The sequence below is a fragment of the Xyrauchen texanus genome, chromosome 35 (assembly GCF_025860055.1).
Source record: "Xyrauchen texanus isolate HMW12.3.18 chromosome 35, RBS_HiC_50CHRs, whole genome shotgun sequence".
NCBI lineage: Eukaryota > Metazoa > Chordata > Actinopteri > Cypriniformes > Catostomidae > Xyrauchen > Xyrauchen texanus.
In genome coordinates, this window is record NC_068310.1 from 27,227,195 (window position 1) to 27,247,261 (window position 20,067).

Genomic DNA, 20,067 nt, shown 5'->3' on the forward strand with positions numbered 1-20,067 from the left:
CGGAATAACGCGCAGAACCTGAGAAGTACCCGAGACGGATTCACGTCATAGAGGCAGGACGGGGGTGTCGTCCATGACGTCACGCTAGCCATCCTTTCACAAACATACCTGTAAAATTGAACTGACGCGGAATATTGAGTGGACATGTAACATTGAATCCGCTTTGATCTTTTTTGGAGATAAGTGCCAGTAGAATAAATACAGAGACTACATTTTAAAGGGATAATTCAACCCAAAATTCTCCCTCATGCCATCCCAAATGTTTATGACTTTCTTTCTTCTGAAAAAACACAAACGAATATTTTTAGAAAAATATCTCAGCTCTATAGGTTCATACAATGCAAGTGAATGGTGACCAGAACTCAAAAGGTCTAAAAAGGACATAAAGGCAGCATAAAAATCATCCAGTTGACCAGTGGTTAAATCCATGTCTTCAGATGTAATATGATAGATGTGGGTGAGAAACAGATTATTTATGTCCTTTTTAACTATAAATCTCCAACCTTTAGGTGGCTGAATGTAAAAGACAAAATCACTTATACACCTACCTTGCACAAACATTTCCACTTGCACGTATATACGTCATTCTATGATATATGTCCTACTATTTGAATGTCTATTTATACTCTTACCTTGTTTTATATTCTGTGACTCACTGTAATGTTCTGTGTGCACTTGTTTCTCCTATCACCAAAAAAATAAAATAATAAATAATAATAAAAAAATCCTTGTGTAGGTTAGAGCACTTGGCAATAAAGCTCATTCTGATTCTGATCATGTAGAAAGTATAAGTGAATGTGTACACTTACAGTAAAAAAGACTAAAATATTTATCTCTTTTTCACCCACACCTATCATATCACTTCTGCAGATAGGGATTTAACCATTGGAGTTTTATAGATTACTTTTATGCTGCCTTTATTTGCTTTTTGGGCCTTCTGAGTTCTGGTCACCATTCACTTGCATTGAGACCTATGGAGCTGAGATATTCTTCTAAAAATCTTCATCTATGTTCTTCAGAAGAAAGAAAGTCATGCATATCTGAGATGGTATGAGGGTGAGTAACTGATGAGAGAATTTTCATTTAGGGGTGAACTAACTCTTTGAGAATCTATTTAATGTAATGTGCTTAATTCAAAACACTTTAATAAGCTGGTAATGCAATGGGTCATTTATTATATATATATATAGATATAGATATAGATATAGATATATATAGGTTACTGATGTAAATAAAGAGATTGTATTTATAATTTATGTTTGTAATTTAAGTGAATTTCCAACAGGTGGGATATACAGAATCCAAAGTACTCTCTGTGCAGTGCAGCCATTAGACAGCTATGTGAATTTAAAATCGCATGTCATGCTTGTTGATCAAGCACTTTTACATGACAGATGTTTGAAGGAATGAGTATAAATACAGTAGGCTATATGATGGAACAATAATGCAACCCTATGCACTATTCTCCTAAATGGGCAAAGTAAATAGAATGTTCTGCCAGATCTTTGTTGTTATAATTGTGGATTGAATGTGATACCATGATGACTAGTCACTCAGGCATGTAAAAAATTCATTGAACAGACAAGCTACAAGCAGAGCACCCTATGAGAAAAGGGGGTGTGTGGAGGGAGGGTGACACGTAATTCAAACCAAACACCCATTAACTATGAACTGATAAATGGGTCACTGGCTTGTTTGTTTCGCTTAATTATGCTGGCTGGTCAAACAAATCTAACTAAAGACAATCGTTGTCTTGTTGAAGATACACCCTGGTCAAAAATACACCTCTTTTAAACAACAGAATGTCTGTGTTGTTTTTCATATTTTAAGGTTAAATACTTATGGTAGACTCATGTAGACATCCTGTATGACTGGTTATGCCAGGTGTTTATTCACCATTACAGATAGTGTAACTTTCAAACTAATACTACCACTTTAGCTTAGTATCTTTACCAGGGGCGTTGCTAGACATAAAGCTCTACTGGGGCACAGCCCCCCTGCTGCGTGCAAGAAGTGTGCAACGTAATGCACTATACAAACTTCCCTTGCTTAACCCACTATTCTTACACTGCAACAATTACTGGGAAAGGTAAACATGTAGAGATATTAATCTTTATGAAAATATTCATTTAAGTGTCTTCAACATACTGTACATGAACATTCTCAACATGTTTTGCAGCATATATGGCATACACTCTACAGTCTATGCAAATAACAAAACTGGAGAAAACTTTCTTGCACATGTGCATTCTTCTATATTACACAATACACATCAGGAAAACCTCTGTCAAGTAAGTCTATGGAATTGTATTATCCAACATCAGGCAAAAAGGCCTCAGACGAAATGGCTTTAGACTAAAAGGTCTCCAAATGAGCAGAGAGTTAGTCGCTAGGCAGAGTTAGTAGCTAAACTGGCTGAGTTTGGTTGCTAGCTTGCGAAACCAGCTGAGCTATCTCTAACTTTATAAATGCAGAAGTGTCATTTCTATAAATTAGTAACTAGCTATCTAACATAATTGGTGTAAGTTTAAACTGACGTTTGAAACTCATTAAGTTTACTTGCAACATCAACACAAAACAAGCCAAACTATAGTCCTTTTTAGTCGCTAAGTAATTAGCACAAAGCAGCCAGTTACTGCCAACTGTTTATGTAGTGTCCTAAACTAGCGCTAGCGAATTCAATTATTAATTTCATATCCAAAAGATTGATTCATTGTTATCATATACAATCAAAGACAGTACTTCAGATCACAAACATTTGTTTATTTTCTCTGCAATTCCATAGACTTGACAGAGGTTTTCCTGAGACTTGATGCTTTTTCATCTGATGTCTGAAACCTGACTCTGACGGCTGAGGATGTAGTTTGTTTATCAAGTCTTACCTCCCTCAAACTCATCTCTCCTTTTTACTTTCCTGTCCTTGTGTCGTCCAAACAATTTTCTGATGTCCATCTACAGAAGCCAATAATGTTTGAGTCAAAATAAGATCATCTGTATTATTTAGAGTCTTAATTAGTTTCATCATGTTTTCATAGCCTAACTCAATTCTGACTTACGTGCCGACACACGGGTAAGGTTGCACCAACTGTGCATAAGTTCTCACTTAAGTTGGGATGTAAAGTTCAAACTAAGGGATTACTAGTTAGTTTGTAACTAAGTCGGTGCTTAATTTGGTTGCACCATCTGTTTTTAAGGCAAGACTTAACTAGTAAGTCGTAAACTCTCCATAAAGCAATGCATAGTCGCATAAAGATGTTTACCTGTATTGATCCAATAAACAGCCTTCAGATTTTTGCACAGAAGTGTTAAAAAGCTGTGAATTTAAGTTTTATCTCGCTATGGTTAATATTACTATAACAGTTAAACAATAACCTTGCCAAAGCTCAGACGAGACAATGTGGATCCAATATTAACTACATGTTTGTGTCAGGTACTCTCTTCAGGGGAATATCAAATGTGAAATGACTCGGATGGTTTGGTCTTTGATTCTGTTCCAAATACTAGCAAGTTTATAGCTGTGAGTTCAAGTTGTTTTCATGACCTTCATGTTAATTTTTCATAACCTTCAAGTTCAGGGTCCTGATAATATATACTGATAATATTGACCCTCTTTGTCTATGGTCTTATTTTCTCAATTATTATGTGAAAGGCTAAATGAGAATCTGTTTAATACAGAATGTTCACATATGATTCTATCACCCACCTGTTGTCTGCAGTCCTGTTGTGGGCTTTACTGCTTCCTGAATTACACATTGCATAATATGCATGTTGAATACTGTTCATAATCTACATTGTAAATGAAGTATTTCCATTCACTCCTCCATATGAGACACACCTATCCACACATGCTGGGGTCCACGTTATCATGCACACCCACATTCGTAATATCAATAACACACGATTATAAATTGCCTTATGTTTCAAGAGGAATGACTGTCAGCAAGCTATCACACCTCACAGAAAGCTAACTTCTATTGCATAAACATGAAAGGTAACATTTATACAGATATGAGTTTCATGAAACTCATGATTATCCAATGATATCCAAGGTGACACAAATGCAAATGCATTATTTATACAGGAAGCATGCATGTAATTAGAAATGGTGATTGTGCAGGGTTACTGGATTTAAAAAAAATAAGTCACAGTTATTAAAACTGTACCTGAAATTAATTCAATAAATAATTAACAAATGTTGTAGTATTTTGCAAAACATGTTCTTTTTACAACAAGAAATAAAATAGCATGCCATTATTGTGTAACAACAGGTCTATTCTATTCTATTCTATTCCAACAGAACAGAACAGAATAGAATAGAATACATATACTGCAGAGTTACGTAGTCACGTAAAACAGAACAGCATTATAAATGGATGAACGAAAAGTACATTGCCAGCACAGGCGTACTGTTTCAGGTGACTGTGAAACAGCACCATCTTTAGGAGAAAGAGGGATCATACAGAGTCGTGAGAAAGAAAAGCGTTCTCTGTTCACTTGCAAAAAAAATTCTCATGGTATTTTTCAGTTATGTTCAATGGAAATGTGGTATATTTCTTTCATCCAAGCTTAGCAAGTATTATTCGTATTCTACCATTGATTTCAAGTTGTTTGTTATACCCCAAACAATCCACTTAAAGCGATTTCAAGCTTATTTTAATATTATTACATTCATATTTATTAAAGACCCAAGTTATGCAGACTTAACAGGTTGCAGGAAGAAATAAAAGGAAGTGGTGAATTATTTAAGTGGGAACTTTTGAAGCGCAAATCTGTTGCAAGGGAACGGAAGTAGGTAGTCACATTGAACATTTGTGAACCGGTGAGGTATGTAGTATGTACTCCTTTTGGAATTTCCAGAACGAGCATAAGAGTTGACTAATTGTACACAGATCGCCGTATTCTTGGCTGGTATTTGTTATTTACACATGTGATTAATTTTTTTATTTTTATCAACATAACGTGATCAGTCACGATCAGTCTAATCTACGAACCTGGCCAGCAGTTGCTATTGGTTTGAATGAAAGGAATTCCCCTCCATAGTGTATTACACATTTTGTTAATAGATACTATGAAAACACCAGAAAACGTACTACTCAGAGTATGTTGCTCTATGGCAGATACACGGACATTTCCCCTTGAAACCCAGGACCAGGATTGGGGAACAGTGCACTGTAGTTCCTTTTTGCTTTATTGACTGCTTTTGGTAACCTTTGTGGTTTGTTGATCATTTTGTGTGTTAAGGAATACTTTACAAAGGAATACACACAAAAATAAAAATTCCCTCGTCATTTACTCACCCTCATATCATCCCAGAATTGTATGACTTTCTTTCTTCTGCAGAACACAAATTAAGATTTTTAGACAAATATTCTCAGCTTTGTAGGTCCATACAATGTAAGTAAATGGTGGCCAGAACTTTGAAGCTCCAAGCATGTCTTCAGAAGTGTTACGACCCGAGTGTTACAGATGAGTTTTCACAAAGTAACTCAAGGATTTATTAACTAAATATAAAGTCTTTAAATAACAAAAAAGATTATGTGTTTATTTATCAGTGCAATCAGTAGTGTAGAGCAGAATGCATGCATGAAGATGTAATGTACTGCAGGGAGATGATGGATGCACAAAATAAACAACAAAGAAAAAGGCCCAAAGGACACAATAAGGAGCCCAGTTCGAAGTAGTCTCAGTCTTTTTAAAGGGCCTAGATGTCCATTGTTCAGGTTTGTGCTTAATGAAGCAATTTGGACTAAACCAAGAGCAACAACACGGGGAGCACAGACCGCAGGGCAAACTCAGGGTCGTCACAAAAAACTATGTGATAGGTGTGGGTGAGAAACAGATCAATATGTAAGTCCTTTTCTACTATAAAGCTCCAGCTTTGACTAGCGTACCTCTCAGTCTGCCACCACTGCAACTGGGGCAAACTATTTATTTATTTATTTTCTCCCCAATTTGGAATGCCCAATTTCCAATACGCACTAGGTCCTCATGGTGGTGTAGTGACTCGCCTCAATCCAGGTGGCAGAGGACAAATCTCAGTTGCCTCCATGTCTGAGACAGTCAATCCATGCATGATTGGGAACCAGAAGCATGCAAATCACCAAAAAACAAAATAAGAAGAATGTGGAAGTGAAAGTGAAGATTTATAGTAAAAAAAGAACTTAAATATTGATCTGTGTGTTCTGGGATGGCATGAGGGTGAGTAAATGGTGAGACAATTTAAATTTTTGGGTGAACTATTCTTTCAAGCAACAAATTATTCATAACAAATTGACAATTATCAGACCCACAATAGTAAGTTGCACAGCTGCATATTCTACATTTAAGTTTATGATGCTCTGGAGGGTGCACCAGCCATAGGACTGTAAACCATGTTTGTCCCAAAGGTGGTTTCGTAGCTGGACCTGCTTTCTAAAGTGTCTGGTAAGCTTATTCAATATTGTAGTGTTGATAAACATTTTGTTTTTTGCACATTTCGTAACCATCTGTTTTTCACATTTTGTAACCGTGTATTATGTTTATATTGTGTTCTTTGTGCCTTATGTATATGGTGCATACAATGGTGTAGTAGTGTCTGAAGAGGTGGGCATATTGTGAATTTATGAAAGACCCCCATAAAAAAAAAAAAAAAACACATGTCCTGATCTCTAAAATTCATTTATATTTATATATAGTACATATGTAAAAAGTGTAAGAAATTAAAAATTTCCATTAAAAAAATAAAATAAATTACTTGTAAATATAGTCCCACATAAACTTACAAAATGTATATCAGGTTTCTTGCTGGCATGGTGCAGCGTACACTACTAAGAACAATGGTAACTTGATGTTAAATATGTATTTGAAATAATAGGTGTCATTAATGTTTATTTTATTAGAATACTATGAAAATTGTTAATACTTTGTTATAAACTAATTCATAATACACAATAAACTGTTAAGCAATGCAGCTAATATGAGTAGTAATGTGTACGTTTAAAAGTTATCTTGTATTACCATGTATAGCCTACATAAAACTTAATGGTTATATTGTTTTATTTGTGTACTATTATGTGCTTTTCTGTGTATAGTGAAATTGTTTTCCTAATTAGAAATATAAATTGAAATGTTAATATCACAAGAAAAATGCACCACCGACAGTAGTAAAAGGCAAAAAAAGGGGTGCAATAACGTGGAGTAATTTCACGTTTAATTGCATAAGTTACATTTAAATGTGTGTGTGTGTGTGTGTGTGTGTGTGTGTATACAGTATATACACACACACACACACAATTCACTTAATGGTGCTTTGGCATCGTGTTAGCAGATTGAAGAAGTTACAGGTCATCTGTACAGGACTACTCGTTCTAACGGCCATAGGATCATCACTTATTTTAGGTGGGCATATGCAAAATTCTAAGAAAGATAGGTGGGCATACAGCATATGACTAGACTACGCTACTGGGTGCATAGTGTTTATAGTGTTTGTTCTGTACATTGTGTATTTTATATTCTCTTGACTGTACTGAACTACAGTATTGTGATTCTTGCACCCAAGATTTGCAATCATTACACCTTTGTATATGGTGAAATGATATTAAAGTGATTTGATTTAAGATTGTACATGGTCTCCTTTTTCTTTTCTTTTCCAGGTTCACTGCAGAATCAGAGCCTGGCATTGGCATAATGGGCAAAAAAACTACCATTGTTGAACAGTTTGTTCTTAAGTATTGTCAGCTTACTAAGCATAATCGGTGAAAAAAGAACATGCATGTAAACGCATTCAAAATTGCTTTATCGGGCTAGTCAGGATGTGCAAACAATCAATGTTTATACTGTGGAAAATAAACCTACGAACGTCTTCTAGAAGTCTCTGCATATTAGGCGGGGATAGGGAAATGTACTGTACTTTTTTAGTACTGCACTGTATGCTTATCCTTTAAATAATCTTGTATTTCTGTTTTATGTAATAAAAATCCTTCTATGTCAAATAAATCACTCTGGGAATTTGCTTCATTTTAGCTTTACATTTTATATGAATGTACTAACCAGTGGCATGTTTGTGGTTAAAAAGCAATATGTACTCTTTTGAAAACTAAATGATAGCATCAAATTTGAGTTGTTGTCTTGCCAAAATCTGTCTCTTAGACCCTTTGCCATTTGTTATTACAGGCTAAGTTTGAGAGGGATCCTGTTTGAATCGCTAGGCGACCTGGACTGGAGAAAGCCCCAGAGGGATGGACGACACCCAAAATCAAACTCCATCAATTAAAATGAGATAAAAAGTATTGACAAGATGTACATGCTGTATAATGTGTCATTAAAAAAATGTGTCTAGTGTTTCTATTCATAATACCTCTCAGTCTGCCACCACTGCAACTGGGTCAAATTTATTTATTTATTTTCTCCCGTTTTTCTCCCCAATTTGAAATGCCCAATTTCCAATGCGCACTAGGTCCTCATGGTGGTGTAGTGACTCGCCTCAATCCAGGTGGCAGAGGACAAATCTCAGTAGCCTCTATGTCTGAGTAAAGTATTGACTTGAAATTGTATAAACATTGTATTTTATATGACAAATCCATATGTACTCATTACTGCAACAAAAGGCCTCACCCCTCAAGTCTCAATAGTGCATTTATTAAGAGAGCTATTTATATTTGAACAATTTAAACAGAACCCAGACAACTCCTTTGTCTGAGATGCTTTGGTGATGGAGAAAATTGAGCCACCACTAGGGTGAAGCAAAACATCATTATTCATTCATTCTGTTATCTTAACTGTATTCCTTATTTAACACCAACACTACAAGAAACACGTTTTATAGGCTAACTGATCGTGACTGGAGTTACTTTTTTTTATATTCAGTATTATTTTATTTTGGTAAATTATCTGACTTAACTGAACTGATTTTATTATATTTAAGGTATTTTTGCCACAATCTTCCTTTATAAAAAAAATACCAATACTCCATGTTATTAAATATCACGGAGGAGGGGGATGTGGGTCCAGCCGAGCAGACGCATCAGAGTTTGCTTTTTCTGTCGCGGGACGACAAGCTTCTCAGGTGAGGTAACGCAGACTTTTGAAAGCACAGTTTCATCGGCCACCAGCATTGTAACAATCTTCAACACATTTGTTCCGGACATGCTTCATTTGCTATACAGTGAGTAATAATCCGTTTTTTTCTTATAACCTTTAAACTTATATTAGGTGACACTTTTCTGGAATCTAAACCTCAGACGTAATATTATCTCATTTACGTTGCATCCTACGGAACAAACGTTACTTTACTGTAAAGTATGCACGCGCTGCGCAGAAAGCCTCGTGCTGGCGTCCTGCCAACTCGTTTTTCAAACCAGTCACTACATTTTTTATGTCTTTAAAAAAAATTAGCTTATTTTTGTTATTCACGTGCAGTCCATAGATTACATTGGGTTATCAAGAGTTGGTATATTTGGCAAAATCGTTTAAAATCTTTTCAGTTTCTTTGTTTTTAAGTCCCTCCTACCCATATCTGTTTTATGTTGTCAGTTCTGTTTTATTACTTGGCTAGAGTTTGGTATAACTTGAGCATAATTCGTGTTGTTGTGTTTGGCTGAATTAGGGTTAACTTAATTATGTCATCACATTTATTCGCAATGAAAGAGTCATTGTTATTTTGCAGCATCTCAGCAAAAGTAAACGATGATGTTATGTGTTTCATATCAACGAGTTATGAATTTCTTTTCTAGGGTTGTTTGTCGTTCTTGCAGAATTGTCTCTCAATTCTCTCAAAAGTTCTAAAAATGTTATACTCTTGCTTAACCAAATATATTTAAAAAAGTTAAATGACAGATATGTGAGAAACTAGGCGATTTTTCCCCAGTCTTTTAATGTATGTGGCAAGACATGTCATTGTTTAGTGCTACTAGATTCTTCTCAATTACATGTCTCAATAAAATTACATGGTTTGGCTGTTGGGATTTTTCCCTTTGTGGGCAATTCTTTGCTTTCCTGTGCAATCCTCAGGCTGTTGGAACAATTTCATTTACAATAATAGTAATACTTAAGATGTACTTAAAATAAGGGTTTGTTTTTGTTTTATTTTGGTAACACTTTATAACGAGGTTCCATTTGTTAATATTAGTTAACAACATTAGTTAAAATTAGCTAAAAATAAACAATACTTATACATAATTAATTTGATCTTAGTTGATGTTAAATTCAACATATGCTAATACATTTTACAAATCAAAAGTTTTATTGGTTTACATCAGTTAGTGTACTGCTAACTAACAATGAACAATTGTGTGATTTCTTATTTCTTATTTTCCTTTCTTGGACAACATTTGGTTAACTTTTTTTAGTGGTGGTTGTGCAGTAGTCTTCAAATAGACTGACTGATGAAGTCAGAGTTTAGCTCCTGGTTTACAGGCCTAAATGCGGAGATGCAATGAATGGAACCTCTGTGCCGCAAGTTTCTTTGTGTTGGCTCAGCAGCAAATAAAGCATTTAGAAATATTTCTTCTGCTGTTCTAAACTAAGTTTTGACTTGTCTCAGAAATGTCTGCATTTATAAATGCAAACAGTCATCAGAGTTTGGTGAAAACAATAGTAAATAACACATTTCCTCCTTTAGGTGATCTTATTAAAACTTGCATCTACAGTTATTCTAATGATTATATTCCTATTCTCATTTCAGTCTGGACAGCTTTCCTTTTACCATGCGGTGAGTGAACAATAAAGTATGTTTTTTGTTCATCTTAAACCAAGCAATTGAAAGTCATAGTAAAGTGTGTGTGTATTTGTGCTTCTTTCAGCCTGGACTCAAAACAGCATGCAGAATGTTATCGTGGAGGCAAAGAACATTACTGTTCCAGCAGGGTCAGATGTTGTTTTGCCATGTCATAACCAGCGGATGGTTTGGAGGCAGGACCGTTTACGGGACCGCCATCGCGTTGTGCACTGGGACCTAATCCAGAAACGACCCGATTACACTGTGGAACGCATTCTAGATATGTTCTCAGGAGGAATTGAGCGCCTGTATAATGACTATAACAAGGGCCGTATTACTATCTCAAAAGATGCCTTCAGTGATGGCAACTTTTCACTAGTTATTAACAGTAAGTTAATCCTGATTGATCCATTGATTCACTGTTATATTGAATACCTCTCATTTATGCATTGTTGTTTTGTTTGTGCAGATGTGGACATGAACGATAAAGGTGTTTATACCTGCAACCTGCATCACCACTATTGCAAGGTCCACCAGTCCATTCAAATCCAGCTCAATGTCACTAAATCACGTAAGAGAATGAACTAGACATCTATTGTCCTTGTTCCTTAGGTTTGGGTCTGGTTAAAGGTGAAGTGTTTAATTTAGGTTTTCAAACTGGTTTCCCTAACACTTCTCCCATCTTCCACTGGCCAAACAAACAACTAGTCTGACCCCAAATTAATTTTGTTGAACCAATGTTGCTATGGCAGGCTGGTCAGAAACAGATCAAACGTTTTGTGCCACAGAGCCCCAGTCTTTAGTTACAGGTATATATATATATACGTACAATAGTTTAGTGCACACTATAGTTCTCTCTGCATATTAAGCTGTTATAGAAGAAAGTAATTAGAAAGTATTAACATCAGAAAATTACACAGATTGTCTTGCACCTCAACTGAAAGGCTTGAGGCATGTTTACTTAAAACATAAATCATTTTATGAAAGATTCTTCATCATGCTGTAAGTCTTACATTATCCAAGTTATCTTCATGAAAATATCTCTCTCTACAGCCCAAAAGGAGAGACGTGTGTGGGATGGTGATAAGTCTGTGTTTGTGGTTCTGTTGGGGAAGAGTGTGGTTCTTCCATGTGTGAACCGTAGAACATTGTGGAGGGACAGTCATACAGATGAAGGCCAGCAGCAGGTTGTCCACTGGGACTGGCAAGCCCCTGGGGTCACTCGTGACCGAGCTGACCGCCTCATTGACGTGTACGCCTCTGGAGAAAACCGGCAGTATGGACCACTCTTCCTCCGGCATAAGATGAACATCTCAACTGATGCATTCTCCATGGGGGATTTCTCTCTAAGAGTCCGTAACATCCAGCCCTCGGATAAAGGCCTGTTTTCTTGTCATCTTCACCATCACTACTGTGGTCTGCATGAGAGGCGAATCTTCAGGGTGATCGTTGGTTCATCTGTCCAGCCTTTGCCTCCAGCACTCTCACCTACTAAAGCAACAACAACTGCCTTTCCCCATCCAGTCATACCTGCTGATAACCCAAGTGAGAGAATCCTTTTTTTGACATGAATTTAGTCTTTGTTTTGTTGCAGTTTGTTTTGTTGAAAAGACCAGGGTCAGGGTCCTAGAGACTGAGACGCATCACTGTTGTACTTTAAGTGGGAGACATCATAACTCTGAATGTGGCGGCTGTTGAAATGGAAATCCCACCTTACAGTTAAAAGAGTTGATCATGTTTTTAATAAAGACATTGGCAGTGAGTTATCATCTAGAACACACATTAGCTGGAAATTCCTGATAAATATATATTTTTTATTTTTTTGCAGGATCTGTGCTAAAGAAGTAAAATTTTTGATACGATTGTTGTCAGATTTTATTGTTGATTTGAAATATGTCTTTTGGTAGTAATATTGACATGCTGTTTTGGAGATTTCAGTCTTTCCCCATTTAAACAGATAAGAGCTGGAGTTGTATGAGTGAAAAATAGTGTCCTGCAGGCTGCCCAGGGGTGTTGTGAGCATGGCTGATTTGACTTTAAGGGACTTTGTAGTGTACCCCACCAGGCTGCCTACAAGTGGAACATCATCTTACATCCATGACAATCACTGTTGTGGCTGTTTCATGAAACAAAAATCTATTTGATTTGTTTTAAATTATCTATAGGTCATTGTTTATTTAAAAATTATTATTATTATTACTATTATGTTTATATTTACAATTGTATATATGATCTACTTTGTATTGGTATTTTTTCACCAGTGGCAGTAGAGTGGCCTGGTAGAAGTTGAAGTTTGTTTAAAGTTGAATTTGAATTTAGAAATATTTTTGGTTACATTTTTTCATATTTCAGTAAATTAATTTATTTTTATAAAATCAAAATCGACCGAAAAATGTGAAGTGCGTGCCTATACAAACCCTGTTAATACTATCCATAATTTTTGTGTCAGAAGATGAAAATGATTAATGATACTTTAATTCTCTATAATTTAATGGAGCATACACCCAAATCCTGAACCACATTTTCCATGCGTAAAAAAAAGAGCGTGTCACTGTCATAGAAATATGCCTGACATTCAACAAGCACACAATTAATGCACAAAAGTCCATATTTCTATTCAGAATTAATTGCATACAGCCCATTTACACTACCAAATACTTATCAATGTGCTGTCTTTGTTTATATCTCTGGTGCTTGACAGGGAATGGAGTATATAGTAGGACCCAGACTCTGCAATAAATACAAAAACTACATGGCTTAGCTGTTCTTAGCGCTAGTGCTAATTTTTGTGGTGGTGTAACCTCATTTTAAACATAACATTTCTGAATTGAATGTTATGTTTAAAATGAGGTTATACCACCAAAAAAGTTTTATGTTATAGTTGTTAGTTAGATCAAATAGAAATAGATTGCTGGAGAAATGATGCCTGAGAACTATTAGGTTATATTTACAGATGTTTTCCTCCCCATTTTTTACCTGTTTGCTTTTACTGTAGCTAAAGTTTCCTGCTCAGTCTGCTGGTCTGCATTGGCAATGTTACAGTAATCTCTCTGTCTCTCTATTTTTCTTTTCTTTTATTGGCTTTAAGTTTTTAGTCTTTGTCTAGACTGATTCATACCAGTTATGTTGGCTCTATCCCTGCAGTCTCTTAGAGAAGAAGAGTTTGAAGAAGTGAATGTTTTCAACAGAAATGCAGTGAATTGTTCTTAAAGAAGGTGGGGAGGTTTTGCTGGGAGACCGTTTTATATTTCCTCCGCTTAGCAATGGCTGAGTTCACTTTATAAACTACTACAGCCCCACAAAAGGTCACATCAATGCCTTATATTCTCCTGGGTTTCGCAGATTTTTATAATCTTTACTTAGACTATATTCACCATCTTGCACTGGGAATGGGCTGTTTGTCGACATGGAAACCCACATCTGTCCAACATCTGACTTTCATGATAACAAGAATGAGCAACCCGTGAGTCTTAGATTCACATCTTCTCATATCTGTAAGCATTTTGGCCCAGTAGTACAAAATGACTCTCTGGCGGTGAATAAAAGATCTCATAAGAGTCAGTGTATCGCCTGAATGGGACCTTCTTGGAAGTCCTAAATTTGATAAGTAACATTTAAAGGTTAAACATCACAAAACTTTAACAGACTTTACATTTTTCTGTTCTGTTCAGATTCTTCTGTTCTTGGCTTGGAAAAAAGCTACATTTAAAATTCCTAGCTTTAAAACCACTGTAACAAACCTATCAAAAAGGTTCAAGAATCGTTGCTGTGGCATAACAGTTTGAGCCAACATATTTAACTAGGGCACTCACATGCAGATGACACAAATCTAAATTCGAATCTGACTTGTGCTGTATTCTGATCCCACTTTTCAGACCTTTTCTTCTCCTATAAGTAATTAACAATAAAGCCAAATAATGGTGATCCATCATATGAGTAGGTGTTTTATTACAAAATAGAGTTGTTATTCAATTATAAACACTGTAATATTGCAAGACAGATATACAGGTTTAGTCATAGTGTTTGACTCTTTAAATTCTACACTGTTCATTGCAATGAGACCTGCTGAGTAATGAAATGATGCTATCTTTGTGATGCTAAGCTTCAGCCCTTCAGACAAAATAATGCAAAAATCAAACAACCCAATGTACAAAAACAACATTCAGTTTATTTGAGTTATTTTGGCAATAATATGCAATCCCAAAGTCTGTGGCCCCATGTGGCAGTAAATAAATGGAAAATATCTCCAGACAGACTGAGCAGTGGTCTTTCTTCCCAATGCACTATCGTTTCCCATTCTGCTGGGTTTTTTTTCTCCATTGCTGCTGCATGACATCAGGTCTTGAACACATTATGCCTGTTTTGGCCATTCAGACATGAATCCCTGTTAGTCTACCAGGCCTGGGTGAAATGGGAAAAACAAAAGTCACATGGAACTCATGGAACGGGGCAGGTGACATTGCCAGTTTAATATATTAATATATAAATATATCTGCTTTGCATCCTGGCTTATTTGGTGCAACATTAAGTAAATCAATATTTGAAACCAAGTATATATGTGTTCTCATTTTATTGGTCTTCTCACATTGCACCTTTTTTTATTGGTGTGTAGATACAAACATGGTTGAAGCACCTCACATCCTCAATGTAATTGTGCCAGAGAATCAAACTAACCTCTTGCACCAAGTGGGCTACATCCTGGCAATCTTCCTGTTGCTTCTCCTCTCCCTCATTGGAATCATAATGACCACAAGGCACTGTAGAAAGAAAGGTAGGCTCATAGAGTAGATATAGCGATGATTTTACTACCATGAAAAATAAATAAGTGTGATTTTATGGTTATAAAGTAAGGGCATATAGGTCACATTATTTATATATATATATATATTTTTTTTATAAATCTGGTATTTCTGAAATAAGTTTGCATCTTATTGAACTTTCTTTTGACATTTTAATAAATCTCTGTTTCAGGGCCTGAATTTGAGGTTCGGAGTTACGAGCAGTAAGGATTAAAATACACTTTTGTTAAATTATTTATTATTTGAGTCAATCCAGTTTCAAAATATCTGACTCAATGTACAGATCCACATTAATTAGGGTACAACAGGGCTAAAATTTGGAGAGGGGCCTTTTACCCCACGCTTGGGGTAAAAGGCCCCCAGAGGCGGTTATAGTGATGTATAGTGATCTAGTCCTGTGTTAGTTTTTGTTGCTATTTAGTGTTTTGGGAGAAAATAAAATCAAAGGAGCCTTTTACACTGTGGAGCCTATAGCCCTGTTGTACCCTAATTTGCACTATAAAGGTTATTAATACATGAAATGATAATTTTATACTTGGTAGGGGTCGAAGGACATCAATTGAGCTAGATGCCACAGAAATGCAACCCTACAATCATGAAGACTTGCGGCTGGGTAAGGTGTAATCAGTAGTGTAAAATGCTGTATGCCCTCCTATCTTTCTTAGGATTTTGCGTATGCCCACCTGAAATAAGTGATGATATGTAGGCCCATAGCTAGTGGGGTGAAAGGTGGTAACAATTCTAGTGGCCCACAGGTCCAGGGGGGCCCCACATCAAATTCTAAATTGTATTTTCTAATAGGAAAGGGGACCAGAGCAATAAACATTTAGGGGTCTATGAATACCTTGCTATGGCCCTGGTGATACGTATGGCCCCGGTACAATGAGTAGGCTTTTGACCTAGAACTTTTTCTAATGATGCTGTGTTATTATTATTATTATTATTTAAAAAATTGTACAGAGAATCTCTATAAATGCACACAGAGCAGCGGGAGGCGGGAGCACAACTGATGGCAGAGGCAAGACAGACAGTCCGACTAATCTGATCCACCAATCAGAACGTTCATTTCAGATGTGATTGGATATTTGCTAACCAATCATATTTCCTACCTCTAATGCACAAGCATCCCTAGAATAACCATAATTTGTGCGGTAAATGTATTTCCCTGCTAAATGTGTGTGTGTATATATATATATATATATATATATATATATATATATATATATATATATATATATATATATATATATACACACACAAGAGTTAGTTCCGGTCCTCGAATCTGATTGAATGAGAGACGTTCCTTGAGCACTGATGATCTGACACCATCAGCACTATAGTTGCTATAGTTGAATAGTTAATAAATAGTTAACTAGTAAATTCTAGAGGAAAGTGTTTGACTCTCTCGCAAGGATAGTTCCCCCAACCCCACACCCCATACTTTAATTATTAAATCAAGAGAAATGGCTCTTAGATCACAGTCAGTTAAATTGAATCATTAAAAAGAGCCTTGGGACTTTTTGTTTTTGCTGATTATAGGCATGCTTAAAACAGATATTTTCCAGTGAAATATCCTTTTTGAAAGCTGTGTGACTCGCCAGAATCAATAGATGGTCATTTAAATCAGTTTCCATTGAATTCCTCTCTTTAGATTGCAAGAATAACTTAATGAAAGAAAGGGCAGAGACAAACAACTATCCCTCTCCAAAGGTTATCGATCCTAACAGAGGTAATAGAGTCTTAATTACCCATAATTACTAATTTGTCTAATTTCTGACCAGCAGATGGAATGTAATATATTTAATAAAATATACCCTTTCTATTTCTCTCTTTCACCTCAAGAAATGTCATGGATGTGATTCATGGTGAGCTGCTGGCTGGTCCAGAGAATGCTGAATGAGAAGAGATTCAAAGACTTTACAATCAGAGGAGCTTTACATTTTTTCCTTTACATTGAGAACACAAACAGAATTACTGTTGTGTCTGCTTCAGCATAATTACTGCTCTGAAACATCTTATTTCATAATACTCAAGTTCTGTTAATATCGGTAAATCATTAGAAGTGAAATCTTTTTTTCTTATCATAAGTGTGGAACAGTGGTTTCACAATGGTAATCTGTTGAACTAAAGCTACACACTTAAAATAGTTAGGCCAATATGCTGGATTATGCATTTGTATTACTCTAGTGCTGTTTTCTTTGTGGTAGAATCCACTGTAGATGCTAAATCGGTCCATGTCACAATGGTACTTACCAGAAGAGATGCATTTACTGAGAATAAGTGGGTTTTCTCCTCTAAGAATAGAAAATTCTTAAAAATCTCAGGAAATAAACAAATACCAGTGGCTTCGGGACTAAACAGCGAAAGATGGTATACAAATGAACCTCAGCGACCATTTAGCAATGAAATGTCTTTTTTTTTTATCTTACTTTAATCCTAATCGCTTGACAACGACTTCTTTTGTCCTAGGTTTTCAATCCTTGTTTTACAGCATTGTATACATGGCACAGTGCAGTTTATTTGGTTTTGCAAATATCAGCAAGACCCAGTTATCTTTTTTTCATCTTTATCGGTTTTTATAATTTTTTCTTGGTCAGTAATGCTCATTTACACAGGTTAGGAAGTATTCATGCAAAATGTTACAGGTTTATGCATAGAAAAACCATACAAATGTAATAATCTGATAAGCAGTAGATTTTATTCAATCTGGTGTGTACATTTATCATTAGAGTGGCGGTACATGGTCATGTTGGTAGAGGATCAATGTAATAAAGTTTATTCTGAAATATTTTGTGTTAGAGCTGAATTCTTTATTTATATGAACAATGTAGCTCCATCATATCCCTTTTCAGTAAACAATGTTCTGTCAACTGTTCTCAGATTCTGTTATCAGACATTGGCTCTTGTCATGGGTTTTTAATATATATTTCAGAAGCTGAAGGGAATTCAATTGTTTAAGTGAGTGTACTTGCATGTAGTTTTCTTATTTACAGTGAAGTTGTGAAATTTTTATAAATGTAGAACTTTTTTTTTTACAAACATGGTGTGAGAAATGCAGTGTAGGGTTTGACTGTGGAAGAGATGGAAATGTGTCTGTTCAAATTCATAATTGTAGAACACTTTTAGATTGTACTCTTGAAATATTGTTGAACAAAGCACTTGAAAATAAACTGATTAATTGCAGTAGGAAAGTGAGGAGTGCATTGCAGAGGGCAAATGGAAACTTTTAAGTACAATCTGAGCGCAGAAGAAGACTAAGACTTTAAGACTAAGCTCATTGTTAGTGTTGTGTGCCAGGAGTCAGAGGGCAAGTTTTAGAATGTAAGCAACGTGCTTACAGCTGTATTATTTCATTGTAAATGCATCTGACTGGGGCGTGACTGTTTGTGGTGCATGTCTTCCACTACCCAGAAAATAGAAATTCCAGAGAAGGGAAGTGATGCCCTCTGCTGTTAAAATATATATTGACCAAAATATACTACAGACTATTGTTACCTTTGTGGAGTTTTATTACATTTTTGTATGTAAAAATGTGTCCTGTATTTACAAGGACATGATATAAAGTGGCTACAACATTCAGTTAACATCACAGGGCAGGGGTAATGACTATTGTGGTAATGACTATATACCATTAAAGATATTGGCAAAGAAATTAGATCCTCTAATGGTCAACCTGGCTATATCCTAGGCAACACATTCTGTCAATCAAACATTTCAGCAAACATTCAATATTCTAGCACTATTTTATCACCACAGCTATTTGTCCCTGCATTAAGTATGTGTAGATCTTTTATATATACTGCATTATCACATGTTTTACTGTTTCTCATATTTGCAGTAAAACACACTATAGTGCTATATTTCCTATGCTTAATGTAGAGAACATAATTTACTGTATTGTGATCTAAATGGTTTCTTTAAGGAGACTGAGTTGGAGCAGACTTCCCAGGTTAACAATTACATGTACCAAATAAAAAACCCTTGAACTAAGATCAGTAAATTATTATGAATTTATGAAGAAAGTCAGTTCAATATATTTGTATATTTATTTTCACATTTCATATTGCCCAAAGCAGCGTTACAAAGAATACAAATCTATGAGTAAGACAATACTGATATTATTGCCTATTGTTAATGATGATGATAATAATAATAATAATAGTATAGCATATATGAATAATAATAATAATGATATTTTCATCACAAAGGACAGTGCCTTACAAACCCCTCAGTGAACAAGCAAAGGGCTACAGGGCAAGGAAACTCCCTAAGATTTATGAGTAGATGAGGAAGAAACCATATTTTACATTTATACAAGCAAACAAACATAAAGATGTAATAATTTACTCTAAGCGATAAACACATTTCTGTCAAACAAACAAATAAATAAAAAGTGGAAGTAGGCTCCAGAAAGAAAGAGATAAATAAATAAATATATGAGTGAATAAAGGTGAATGAGTGAATGAATGAATGAAAACTTTTTTGATTAAATCTTATATTTTATTCGTTATTATTATTTTACATCACCATTATTAGCATCTTCTTTGACTTTTATAGTTATTATTGTTATTATTG

General features: G+C 35.4%; 1 protein-coding gene across 1 annotated transcript; it reads left to right on the top strand.

The window, feature by feature from the left end:
- Positions 1 to 4,386: 4,386 nt before the first annotated feature.
- LOC127629219 (matrix remodeling-associated protein 8-like) lies at positions 4,387 to 18,271 on the top strand. Its single transcript, XM_052106347.1, has 10 exons — positions 4,387 to 9,142; positions 10,661 to 10,687; positions 10,779 to 11,081; positions 11,163 to 11,264; positions 11,747 to 12,238; positions 15,306 to 15,464; positions 15,665 to 15,695; positions 16,035 to 16,105; positions 17,144 to 17,221; positions 17,335 to 18,271. The coding sequence occupies exons 1-10, from the start codon at positions 8,977 to 8,979 to the stop codon at positions 17,349 to 17,351; spliced, it is 1,446 nt and encodes a 481-aa protein (XP_051962307.1). The 5' UTR covers positions 4,387 to 8,976; the 3' UTR covers positions 17,352 to 18,271.
- Positions 18,272 to 20,067: the final 1,796 nt, after the last annotated feature.

Excerpts from the sequence above, each read along its gene's own strand:
- LOC127629219 (XM_052106347.1), top strand. The coding sequence starts at position 8,977 with ATGTGGGTCCAGCCGAGCAGACGCATCAGAGTTTGCTTTTTCTGTCGC. Across the intron at positions 11,265-11,746 it reads GCTCAATGTCACTAAATCAC|CCCAAAAGGAGAGACGTGTG; the intron begins GTAAGAGAATGA and ends CTCTCTCTACAG. Across the intron at positions 15,465-15,664 it reads AAGGCACTGTAGAAAGAAAG|GGCCTGAATTTGAGGTTCGG; the intron begins GTAGGCTCATAG and ends TCTCTGTTTCAG.